General features: G+C 48.1%; 1 protein-coding gene across 2 annotated transcripts in view; it reads left to right on the forward strand.

The window, feature by feature from the left end:
- OPA1 (OPA1 mitochondrial dynamin like GTPase) overlaps positions 1-12105 on the forward strand; it is a 255182-nt gene that overhangs the window by 77207 nt on the left and 165870 nt on the right. Inside the window, exon 6 of one of the 2 annotated variants that reach the window (XM_063916412.1) lies at positions 7699-7809. The exons of the other annotated variant lie outside the window; for it this stretch is intronic. Coding sequence (XP_063772482.1) covers positions 7699-7809 — 111 coding nt within the window. The remainder of the gene's footprint in view (positions 1-7698; positions 7810-12105) is intronic. 2 annotated transcript variants of the gene reach the window in all.

Genomic DNA, 12105 nt, shown 5'->3' on the forward strand with positions numbered 1-12105 from the left:
CGCCATGCTTCGGGTACTATTATATTCCCCCTCCAGGTCCACTGGGATGGTAAAGTATGAACAAGTCTGTTTCAATGAAAGAATCAGGAAAAACTCATGTTAACTTTTTGACCACGTCTGTATTTTAAATGTCGGTATTTTGACCGTTGGTCAATGGTTGTCTGTATTTTGACCGTCAGGATTTTGATTTTGGATAAATTGACCGCATCCAAGTCCACAGTGTTTGAGCAGATCAAAAACCATAATCTGCACTTTACAGTTTTGGAGAGAAATACAATCATTTATTTCCATTACTGTTTTACTTAAGGCCAAGAGAGCAGTAATTTCCCATCTGAAGTTAACCTTTTGCCGGGCAAATGGTTGGTGTTTATGCAGGAGCGATAGCCAATAAACTGCTTCAAACGCTCCTACAGTGGTTGGAACAGGAGGTTGCATCTTATGAGTTGCTTAAAAATCAAAATACCCGACCTCGTGATCTCATTGAATGCTCCGAAGATTGGAACATTAAACTGATCTGCACAGTGTATACCAGGCTTTACTCTGTCCTATGACTGTGCACAAATATAGATGTCTCATGCTACTGAGTAACAAAGGTGATTTTGGTTTGGGAAGCAGACTTCTTTACATATAGTATACACACATTTGTTTGGCTTTTGCTGTGGTCACTGACATCTGATTTATAACGTGTCACTATTTCCATCTCTCTGGGGTCAGTCTGTAGCAGGATTTGTGTGCGTGCTATCTGTGAGAGGATTATATGCTGCATTTATTTACTACACAAAGTGGTGTAGTATGTTAGGATTTTGCCTATGTTTAGCACTAATACATCCTGCGCTCCTTCTGTGGTAAGACATTTACATGCCTGTGACAGAGTTCAAGAAACCCAAGACTGAACTGTAAAAAAAACAAAACTGTAATCCTATGATACCTGATTGATTAAATGTTCATTGTATTAAAATGTGCAACCTGCCTGCATTCCTAGCAATACATGTGTAACACCACACAATTTGTGTTATAATTGGATTTAAAGAGAAACCCTCTTTATATAGTCTGTATGTAATTAAATGCTAGCGGTGTTTATCCCAACAGTTCTGAAATCTCATAACTTAACCAAGCTTCCTAGAAACCCTCCACCCATCCTACCCCTTGCTTGTCACTTGCCCGCAATTTATTATTATTTTTATTTATTTTTTGTAACTAGTTTTCTAGAAACTTTTGAAAGCTAGTGATGTCATGTGACTGCATCACTGGGAGGAGATGGGTATACATAGACCTCTTACACCAATAATATAAAAGACAAACCATAATTAGAACAGCAAGGCTTAGATGTGGTATTCTGTTACATAAAATGACCCTTAGAATCTAAGTTTCTCTGACGTCCTAGTGGATGCTGGGTACTCCGTAAGGACCATGGGGAATAGACGGGCTCCGCAGGAGACTGGGCACTCTTAAAAGAAAGATTAGGTACTATATCTGGTGTGCACTGGCTCCTCCCTCTATGCCCCTCCTCCAGACCTCAGTTAGAATCTGTGCCCGGCCAGAGCTGGATGCACCTGGTGGGCTCTCCTGAGCTTACTAGAAAAGAAAGTATTTGTTAGGTTTTTTATTTTCAGTGAGATCTGCTGGCAACAGACTCACTGCTACGAGGGACTGAGGGGAGAGAAGCAAACCTACCTGCTTGCAGCTAGCTTGTGCTTCTAAGGCTACTGGACACCATTAGCTCCAGAGGGATCGAACACAGGGCCCGACCTCGATCGTCCGTTCCTGGAGCCGCGCCGCCGTCCCCCTTGCAGAGCCAGAAGATGGAAGAACCCGGAGAAAATCAGCGGCTGAAGACTCCGGTCTTCAATAAGGTAGCGCACAGCACTGCAGCTGTGCGCCATTGCTCCCACAGCACACCACACGCTCCGGTCACTGGTGGGTGCAGGGCGCTGGGGGGGGCGCCCTGGGCTGCAATATGTATACCTTTTTGGCAAAATGCACATAATACAGTTATAAACTGTATATGTGCCTAATCCCCCGCCATAAATATTATTAAAAAAGCGGGAGAAGCCCGCCGCTGAAGGGGCGGGGCTATCTTCCTCAGCACAGCCAGCGCCATTTTCTCTTCACAGCTCCGCTGGAAGGACGCTCCCCAGGCTCTCCCCTGCAGTATACACTACGAGAAGGGTAAAAAAGAGAGGGGGGGCACATAAATTTAGGCGCAAAGGTGATATAAGCAGCTATTGGGGGAAAATTCACTTTCTGTTAGTGTAAATCCCTCTGTATATAGCGCTCTGGTGTGTGCTGGCATACTCCCTCTCTGTCTCCCCAAAGGACTTTGTGGGGTCCTATCCTCAGTCAGAGCATTCCCTGTGTGTGTGTGCGGTGTGTCGGTACGGCTGTGTCGACATGTTTGAGGAGGACGCTTACGTGGAGGCGGAGCAGGTGCCGATAAGTGTGATGTCGCCCCCTGCGGGGCCGACACCAGAGTGGATGGATATGTGGAAGGTATTAACCGACAGTGTCAACTCCTTGCATAAAAGGTTCGATGACGCAGCTTTGGGACAGCCGGCATCTCAGCCCGCGCCTGCCCAGGCATCTCAGAGGCCATCAGGGGCTCAAAAACGCCCGCTACCTCAGATGGCAGACACAGATGTCGACACGGAGTCTGACTCCAGTGTAGACGAGGATGAGACAAATGTACAGTCCACATGGGCCATCCGATGCATGATTACGGCTATGAAAAATGTGTTGCACATTTCTGACATTGACCCGGTTACCACAAAAAAGGGTATTATGTTTGGGGAGAAAAAGCAGCCAGTGACTTTTCCCCCATCTGATGAGTTAAATGAATTGTGTGAAGAAGCGTGGTGTTCCCCAGATAAAAAATTAGTGATTTCTAAGAGGTTGCTGATGGCGTACCCTTTCCCGCCAACGGACAGGTTACGTTGGGAAACATCCCCTAGGGTGGATAAGGCGCTCACACGCTTATCAAAAAAGGTGGCACTGCCGTCTCAGGACACGGCCGCCTTAAAGGAGCCTGCAGATAGAAAGCAGGAGGCTATCCTGAAGTCTGTGTATACACACTCAGGTACTATACTGAGACCTGCGATTGCTTCAGCATGGATGTGTAGTGCTGCAGCTGCTTGGTCTGATACCCTGTCAGATAACATTGATTCCCTTGACAGGGATACTATTTTGCTAACCATAGAGCATATTAAAGACGTCGTCTTATATATGAGGGATGCACAGAGGGACATTTGCCGGCTGGCATCTAGAATTAATGCAATGTCCATTTCTGCCAGGAGAGTATTATGGACTCGGCAGTGGACAGGTGATGCTGATTCTAAAAGGCACATGGAGGTTTTGCCTTATAAGGGTGAGGAATTGTTTGGGGACGGTCTCTCGGACCTCATATCCACAGCAACAGCTGGGAAGTCGACTTTTTTACCTCAGGTTCCCTCACAGCCTAAGAAAGCACCGTATTATCAAGTACAGTCCTTTCGGCCTCAGAAAGGCAAGCGGGTCAGAGGCGCGTCCTTTCTGCCCAGAGGCAGGGGTAGAGGGAAAAAGCTGCACCAGACAGCCAGTTCCCAGTAACAAAAATCATCCCCTGCTTCCACTAAGTCCACCGCATGACGCTGGGGCTCCACAGGTGGAGCCAGGTGCGGTGGGGGCGCGTCTCCGGAACTTCAGCGACCAGTGGGTTCGCTCACAGGTGGATCTCTGGGCTCTACAGGTGGTATCTCAGGGATACAAGCTGGAGTTCGAGGCGTCTCCCCCTCGCCGTTACCTCAAATCAGCCTTGCCTGCTGCTCCCAAGGAAAGGGAGGTAGTACTGGCGGCAATTCACAAGCTGTACCTTCAGCAGGTGATAATCAAAGTTCCCCTCCTTCAACAGGGACGGGGCTACTATTCCACAATGTTTGTGGTAACGGAACCAGACGGTCCGGTGAGACCCATTCTAGATTTGAAATCCTTGAACACTTATATAAGGAAGTTCAAGTTCAAAATGGAATCGCTCAGGGCGGTTATTGCAAGCCTAGAAGAGGGGGATTTTATGGTGTCACTGGACATCAAGGATGCTTACCTACATGTCCCCATTTACCCACCTCACCAGGAGTACCTCAGGTTTGTGGTACAGGACTGTCATTACCAATTCCAGACGTTGCCGTTTGGTCTGTCCACGGCACCGAGGGTATTTACCAAGGTAATGGCCGAAATGATGATACTCCTTCGAAAGAAGGGAGTTATAATTATCCCTTACTTGGACGATCTCCTTATAAAGGCGAGGTCCAAGGAGCAGTTGTTAGTCGGAGTAGCACTATTTCGGGAAGTGCTACAACAGCACGGCTGGATTCTGAATATCCCAAAGTCGCAGCTGATTCCTACGACGCGTCTGCTGTTCTTGGGCATGATTCTGGACACAGAACAGAAGAAGGTGTTTCTCCCGGAGGAGAAGACCCAGGAATTGTCATCTCTGGTCAGGAACTTCCTGAAACCAAAACAGGTGTCGGTGCATCACTGCATGCGAGTCCTGGGAAAGAAGGTAGTTTCTTACGAAGCAATTCCCTTCGGCAGGTTCCATGCAAGGATCTTTCAGTGGGATCTGTTAGACAAGTGGTCCGGATCGCATCTTCAGATGCATCGGTTGATCACCCTGTACCCGAGGGCCAGGGTGTCTCTGCTGTGGTGGCTGCAGAGTGCTCATCTTCTCGAGGGCCGCAGATTCGGCATTCAGGACTGGGTCCTGGTGACCACGGATGCAAGCCTCCGAGGTTGGGGGGCAGTCACTCAGGGAAGAAACTTCCAAGGACAGTGGTCGAGTCAGGAGACTTCCCTACACATAAATATTCTGGAACTAAGGGCCAGTTACAATGCCCTGAGTCAAGCAGAACCCCTGCTTCAAAACAAACCAGTGCTGATTCAGTCAGACAACATCACGGCGGTCGCCCATGTAAACCGACAGGGCGGCGCAAGAAGCAGGATGGCGATGGCAAAAGCCACAAGGATTCCCCGAAGGGCGGAAAATCACGTGCTAGCACTGTCAGCAGTGTTCAACAAAAAGCTAAAAAATATTGCGCCAGGTCAAGGGACCAGTCGGTTTATGTGTTCCCTCCTCTTCCTCTCATACCCAAGGTACTGAGGATAGTAAGAAAGAGAGGAGTAAGAACTATACTCATCGTTCCGGATTGGCCAAGAAGAACTTGGTACCCAGAACTACATGAAATGATCTCAGAGGACCCATGGCCTCTGCCTCTCAGACAGGACCTGTTACAGCAGGGGCCCTGTCTGTTCCAAGACTTACCGCGACTGCGTTTGACGGCATGGCGGTTGAGCGCCGGATCCTAACGGAAAAGGGCATTCCTGATTGAGTGATTCCTACGCTGATAAAGGCTAGGAAAGACGTGACAGCACATCATTATCACCGTATATGGCGAAAATATGTTGCTTGGTGTGAGGCCAGGATGGCCCCAACAGAGGAATTTCAGCTGGGTCGATTTCTGCACTTCCTACAGTCAGGAGTGACTATGGGCCTAAAATTAGGGTCCATTAAAGTCCAGATTTCGGCCCTGTCTATTTTCTTTCAAAAAGAACTGGCTTCACTGCCTGAAGTTCAGACGTTTGTTAAGGGAGTGCTGCATATTCAGCCCCTTTTGTGCCTCCAGTGGCACCTTGGGATCTCAGCGTTGTGTTGGTTTTCCTAAAATCACATTGGTTGAGCCACTTCAGACCGTGGAGTTGAAGTATCTCACGTGGAAGGTAGTCCTGCTGTTGGCCTTGGCCTCAGCTAGGCGTGTGTCAGAATTGGCGGCTTTGTCCTGTAAAAGCCCATATCTGATTTTCCATATGGACAGGGCAGAATTGAGGACGCGTCCCCAATTTCTCCCAAAGGTGGTATCAGCGTTTCATTTGAACCAACCTCTTGTGGTGCCTGCGGCTACTCGGGACTTGGAGGATTCCAAGTTGCTGGACGTAGTCCGGGCCCTGAAAATCTATGTTTCCAGGACGGCTAGAGTCAGGAAAACTGACTCGCTGTTTATCCTGCATGCACCCAACAAGCTGGGTGCTCCTGCTTAAAAGCAGACTTTTGCTCGCTGGATCTGTAGCACGATTCAACTTGCACATTCTGCGGCTGGACTGCCGCATCCTAAATCAGTAAAAGCCCATTCCACGAGGAAGGTGGGCTCTTCTTGGGCGGCTGCCCGAGGGGTCTCGGCTTTACAACTTTGCCGAGCTGCTACTTGGTCGGGATCAAACACTTTTGCAAAATTCTACAAGTTTGATACCCTGGCTGAGGAGGACCTTGATTGCTCATTCGGTGCTGCAGAGTCATCCGCACTCTCCCGCCCGTTTGGGAGCTTTGGTATAATCCCCATGGTCCTTACGGAGTACCCAGCATCCACTAGGACGTCAGAGAAAATAAGAATTTACTCACCGGTAATTCTATTTCTCGTAGTCCGTAGTGGATGCTGGGAGCCCGTCCCAAGTGCGGACTTTCTGCAATACTTGTATATAGTTATTGCTTAACTAAAGGGTTATTGTTCTGAGTCATCAGTTTAATGAGGCTCAGTTGTTGTTCATACTGTTAACTGGGTATAATTATCACAAGTTGTACGGTGTGATTGGTGTGGCTGGTATGAGTCTTACCCTGGATTCCAAATCCTTTCCTAGTAATGTCAGCTCTTCCGGGCACAGTTTCCTTAACTTAGGTCTGGAGGAGGGGCATAGAGGGAGGAGCCAGTGCACACCAGATATAGTACCTAATCTTTCTTTTAAAAGTGCCCAGTCTCCTGCGGAGCCTGTCTATTCCCCATGGTCCTTACGGAGTACCCAGCATCCACTACGGACTACGAGAAATAGAATTACCGGTGAGTAAATTCTTATTATTTCCTTTGTACAGTGTAAGGAAATATACATAATGGAGTTAAACATTTAGTAACACATTGATACTACACAATCTTTTACTAGCAGTATTACTTATTACGCACATTTTCTGCATGGCTGTCCGTTTTTTGACCTAAACAAGGGGCATTAAACATTCTCCATTGTCCAGTATAGGCTGACTGAAGAGTTAGCAGTTGTTCTATAGATTGTGCATGATGTTTTATAAATGCAAACCTCCTTGTTTTTCTACTATATATCCTAGATGACTTCTGAAGTGAATAGGCCAAATGTTATTCTCTGCCCCCGCTTGTTGCTTTTTCCGTAATTCTGAGCTCACGTGCTAGTATTGTTTTATAGTATAGTAGCTTGATGACCTACGCCTAACTACAGAGCAGTGATAGAAGTCATGTACATGTGATGTTATGGCATGGCAGCACTCCGGAAGTAGCCCCTCGCATTGGGAAATATTGACCATTCAAATACAAGACGTTTGTTTGGCTATTAAGAGCATGCCGCAGTCCGCAGGGAACACAACGTTATCACACACCTACATCATTTTATTCCTACAGTATATCCACTAAAAGGCCAGACGGTGGTATCTGCCACTAGTCAGTGTTTGAAATCTGCAATATGCTTTAAGCCGTGCTGCTTTACCTGTAGTATTCTAGTATTCACATTATGCTGCATGCTTGTACAGTATGTACTTTTGCTTCTAGACCGTTGTCTGTCATTTTACCTTTGTTATGCCCTACTATTTGCACCCCATCATTGTCATCACGTTTTGTCCTCCACCTTCACCGCGTCTCTCTCTCTGTAAACTCATGGCAGGGTTTGCTTGGTGATCTCATTCTATTACAAGAGCAGCTCAAGCAACATGAAGAGGAGGCACGCAGGGCTGCTGGGAACATTAACACGGGCACTGCACAGCAGAAGCGCAAGGTGATGGGTCTTAGGGCACTGGTAGCAGTGATAAGTTTTATACATAATCACTTATACAGGGAAAGTTTTGTAATGCTTCATTTCTCTAACGTCCTAAGTGGATGCTGGGGACTCCGTCAGGACCATGGGATTTAGCGGCTCCGCAGGAGACAGGGCACAATAATAAAAGCTTTAGGATCAGGTGGTGTGCACTGGCTCCTCCCCCTATGACCCTCCTCCAAGCCTCAGTTAGATTTTTGTGCCCGGCCGAGAAGGGTGCAATCTAGGTGGCTCTCCTGAGCTGCTTAGAATAAAAGTTTAAGTTAGGTTTTTTATTTTCAGTGAGTCCTGCTGGCAACAGGCTCACTGCTACGAGGGACTTAGGGGAGAGAAGTAAACTCACCTGCGTGCAGGATGGATTTGCTTCTTAGGCTACTGGACACCATTAGCTCCAGAGGGAGTCGGAACACAGGTCTCACCCTGGGGTTCGTCCCGGAGCCGTGCCGCCGACCCCCCTTGCAGATGCCGAAGTTGAAGAGGTCCAGAGGTCCAGAAACAGGCGGCAGAAGACTTTCAGTCTTCATAAGGTAGCGCACAGCACTGCAGCTGTGCGCCATTGTTGTCAGCACACTTCATACCAGCGGTCACTGAGGGTGCAGGGCGCTGGGGGGGGCGCCCTGGGCAGCAATGTATTATACCTTTTTTATGGCTAAAATACATCACATATAGCCCTTGAGGCTATATGGATGTATTTAACCCCTGCCAGATCTCACAAACTCCGGGAGAAGAGCCCGCCGTTTTAGGGGGCGGGGCCTATTCTCCTCAGCACACGGCGCCATTTTCCTGCTCAGCTCTGCTGTGAGGAAGGCTCCCAGGCTCTCCCCTGCACTGCACTACAGAAACAGGGTTAAAACAGAGAGGGGGGGCACTTATTTGGCGATATGATTACATATGTGAAAATGCTATAAGGGAAAACACTTGTATAAGGGGTTGTCCCTGTATAATTATAGCGTTTTTGGTGTGTGCTGGCAAACTCTCCCTCTGTCTCCCCAAAGGGCTAGTGGGGTCCTGTCCTCTATCAGAGCATTCCCTGTGTGTGTGCTGTGTGTCGGTACGTGTGTGTCGACATGTAGGAGGACGATGTTGGTGAGGAGGCGGAGCAAATTGCCTGTATTGGTGATGTCACTCTCTAGGGAGTCGACACCGGAATGGATGGCTTATTTAGGAATTACGTGATAATGTCAACACGATGCAAGGTCGGTTGACGACATGAGACGGCCGGCAAACAAATTAGTACCTGTCCAGGCGTCTCAGACACCGTCAGGGGCTTGTAAAAACGCCCATTTACCTCAGTTGGTCGACACAGACACGGACACTGACTTCAGTGTCGACGGTGAAGAAACAAACGTATTTTCCTTTAGGGCCACACGTTACATGTTAAGGGCAATGAAGGAGGTGTTACATATTTCTGATACTACAAGTACCACAAATAAGGGTATTATGTAGGGTGGGAATAATCTACTTGTAGTTTTTCCTGAATCAGATAAATTAAAGTGTGTGATGATACGTGGGTTTCCTCCGATAGAAAATTATTGGAGGTATACCCTTTCCCGCCAGAAGTGAGGGCGAGTTGGGAAACACACCTTAGGGTGGATAAGGCGCTCACACGCTTATAAAAACAAGTGGCGTTACCGTCTCCAGATACGGCCGCCCTCAAAGAGCCAGCTGATAGGAAGCTGAAAAATATCCTAAAAAGTATATACACACATACTGGTGTTATACTACGACCAGCAATCGCCTCAGCCTGGATGTGCAGCGCTGGGGGGGCTTGGTCGGATTTCCTGACTGAAAATATTGATACCCTTGACAGGAACAATATTTTATTGACTATAGAGCATTTTAAGGATGCATTTCTATATATGCGAGATGCGCAGAGGGATATTTGCATTCTGGCATCAAGAGTAGATGTGATGTCCATATCTGCCAGACGATGTTTATAGACACGACAGTGGTCAGGTGATGCAGATTCCAGACGGCACATGGAAGTATTGCCGTATAAAGGGGCGGTCCATCGGACCTGGTGGCCATGGCAACAGCTGGAAAATCCACTTTTGTTACCCCAAGTCGCATCTCAGCAGAAAAGGACACAGTCTTTTCAGTCTCAGTCCTTTCGTACCCATAAAGGCAGGCGGGCAAAAGGCCAGTCATATCTGCCCAGGGTTAGAGGAAAGGGAAGAAGACTGCAGCAGGCAGCCCATTCCCAGGAACAGAAGTCCTCCACAGCTTCTGCCAAGTCCGCAGCATGACGCTGGGGCCATACAAGCGGACTCAGGTGCGGTGGGGGGTCATCTCAAGATTTTCAGCACGCAGTGGGCTCACTCGCAAGTGGACTCCTGGATCCTACACGTAGTATCCCAGGTGTACATTGGAAATTCGAGACGTCTTCCCCTCACAAGTTCCTGAAGTCTGCTTTACCAACGTCTCCCTCCGACAGGGAGGCAGTATTGGAAAAAAATTCACAGGCTGTATTCCCAGCAGGTGATAATCAAAGTACCCCTCCTACAACAAGGGAAGGGGTATTATTCCACACTATATTGTGGTACTGAAGCCAAACGGCTCAGTGAGATCTATAAGATTTGAACAATTACATACAAGGGTTCAAATCAAGATGGAGTCACTCAGAGCAGTGATAGCGAACCAGGACGATATGGTGTCACTGGATATCAGGGACGCTTACCTACATGTCCAAATTTTGCCCTTCTCACCAAGGGTATCTCAGGTTCGTGGTACAGAACTGTCACTATCAGTTCAGACGCTGCCGTTTGGATTGTCCACGGCACCCCGGGTCTTTACCATGGTAATGGCCGAAATGATGATTCTTCCTAAAAGAAATATGGACGCTTTCCTGATAAGGGCAAGGTCCAGAGAACAGTTGGCGGTCGGAGTAGCACTATCTCAAGTAGTTCTACGACAGCACGAGTGGATTCTAAATATTCCAAAATCGCAGCTTTTTCCGACGACACGTCTAATGTTCCTAGGAATGATTCTGGACACAGTCCAGGAAAGGATGTTTTCTCCCGGAGAAGAAGACCAGGGAGTTATCCGAGCTAGTCAGGAACCTCCTAAAACCAGGAAAAGTATCAGTGCATCATTGCACAAGGGTCCTGTGAAAAATGGTGGTTTCTTACAAAGCGATCCCATTCGGTAGATTTCACGCAAGAACCTTTCAGTGGAATCTGCTGGGAAAATGGTCCGGATCGCATCTTCAGATGCATCAGCGGATAACCCTGTCTCCAAGGACAAGGGTGTTTTCTTCTGCGGTGGCTGCAGAGTGCTCATCTATGAAAGGGCCGCAGATTCGACATTCAGGACTGGGTCCTGGTGACCACGGATGCCAGCCTGAGTGGCTGGGGAGCAGTCACACAAGGAAAAAATTTCCAGGGAGTGTGATCAAGTCTGGAGACTTCTCTCCACATAAATATACTGGAGCTAAGGGCAATTTACAAGGCTCTAAGCTTAGCAAGACCTCTGCTTCAAGGTCAGCCGGTATTGATCCAGTGGGACAACATCACGGCAGTCGCCCATGTAAACAGACAGGGCGGCACATGAAGCAGGAGGGAAATGGCAGAAACTGCAAGGATTCTTCGCTGGGCGAAAAATCATGTGATAACACTCTCAGCAGTGTTAATTCCGGGAGTGGAAAACTGGGAAGCAAACTTCCTCAGCAGGCATAACCTCCACCCGGGAGAGTGGGGACTTCAGCGGGAAGTCTTCCACATGATTGTAAACCGTTGGGAAAAACCAAAGGTGGACATGATGGCGTCCCGCCTGAACAAAAAACTAGACAAATATTGCGCCAGGTCAAGGGACCCTCAGGCAATAGCGGTGGACGCTCTGGTAACACTGTGGGTGTACCAGTCAGGGTATGTGTTCCCTCCTATGCATCTCATACCAAAAGTACTGAGAATCATAAGAAGGAGATGAGTAAGAACGATACTCGTGGTTCCGGATGGGTCAAGAAGGACTTGGTACCCGGAACTTCAAGAGATGCTCACGGAAGAACCGTGGCCTCTACCTTTAAGAAAGGACCTGCTCCAGCAGGGGCCTTGTCTGTTCCAAGACTTACCGCGGCTGCGTTTGACGGCATGGCAGTTGAACGCCGGATCCTGAAAGGGCATTCCAGATGAAGTCATCCCTACCCTGGTCGAAGCCAGGAAGGATGTAACCGCAAAACATTTTCACCGCATTTGGCGAAAATATGTTGCGTGGTGTGAGGCCAAGAAGGTCCCTACAGAGGAATTCCAACTGGGTCGTTTC

This window comes from Pseudophryne corroboree, chromosome 4 (assembly GCF_028390025.1).
Source record: "Pseudophryne corroboree isolate aPseCor3 chromosome 4, aPseCor3.hap2, whole genome shotgun sequence".
NCBI lineage: Eukaryota > Metazoa > Chordata > Amphibia > Anura > Myobatrachidae > Pseudophryne > Pseudophryne corroboree.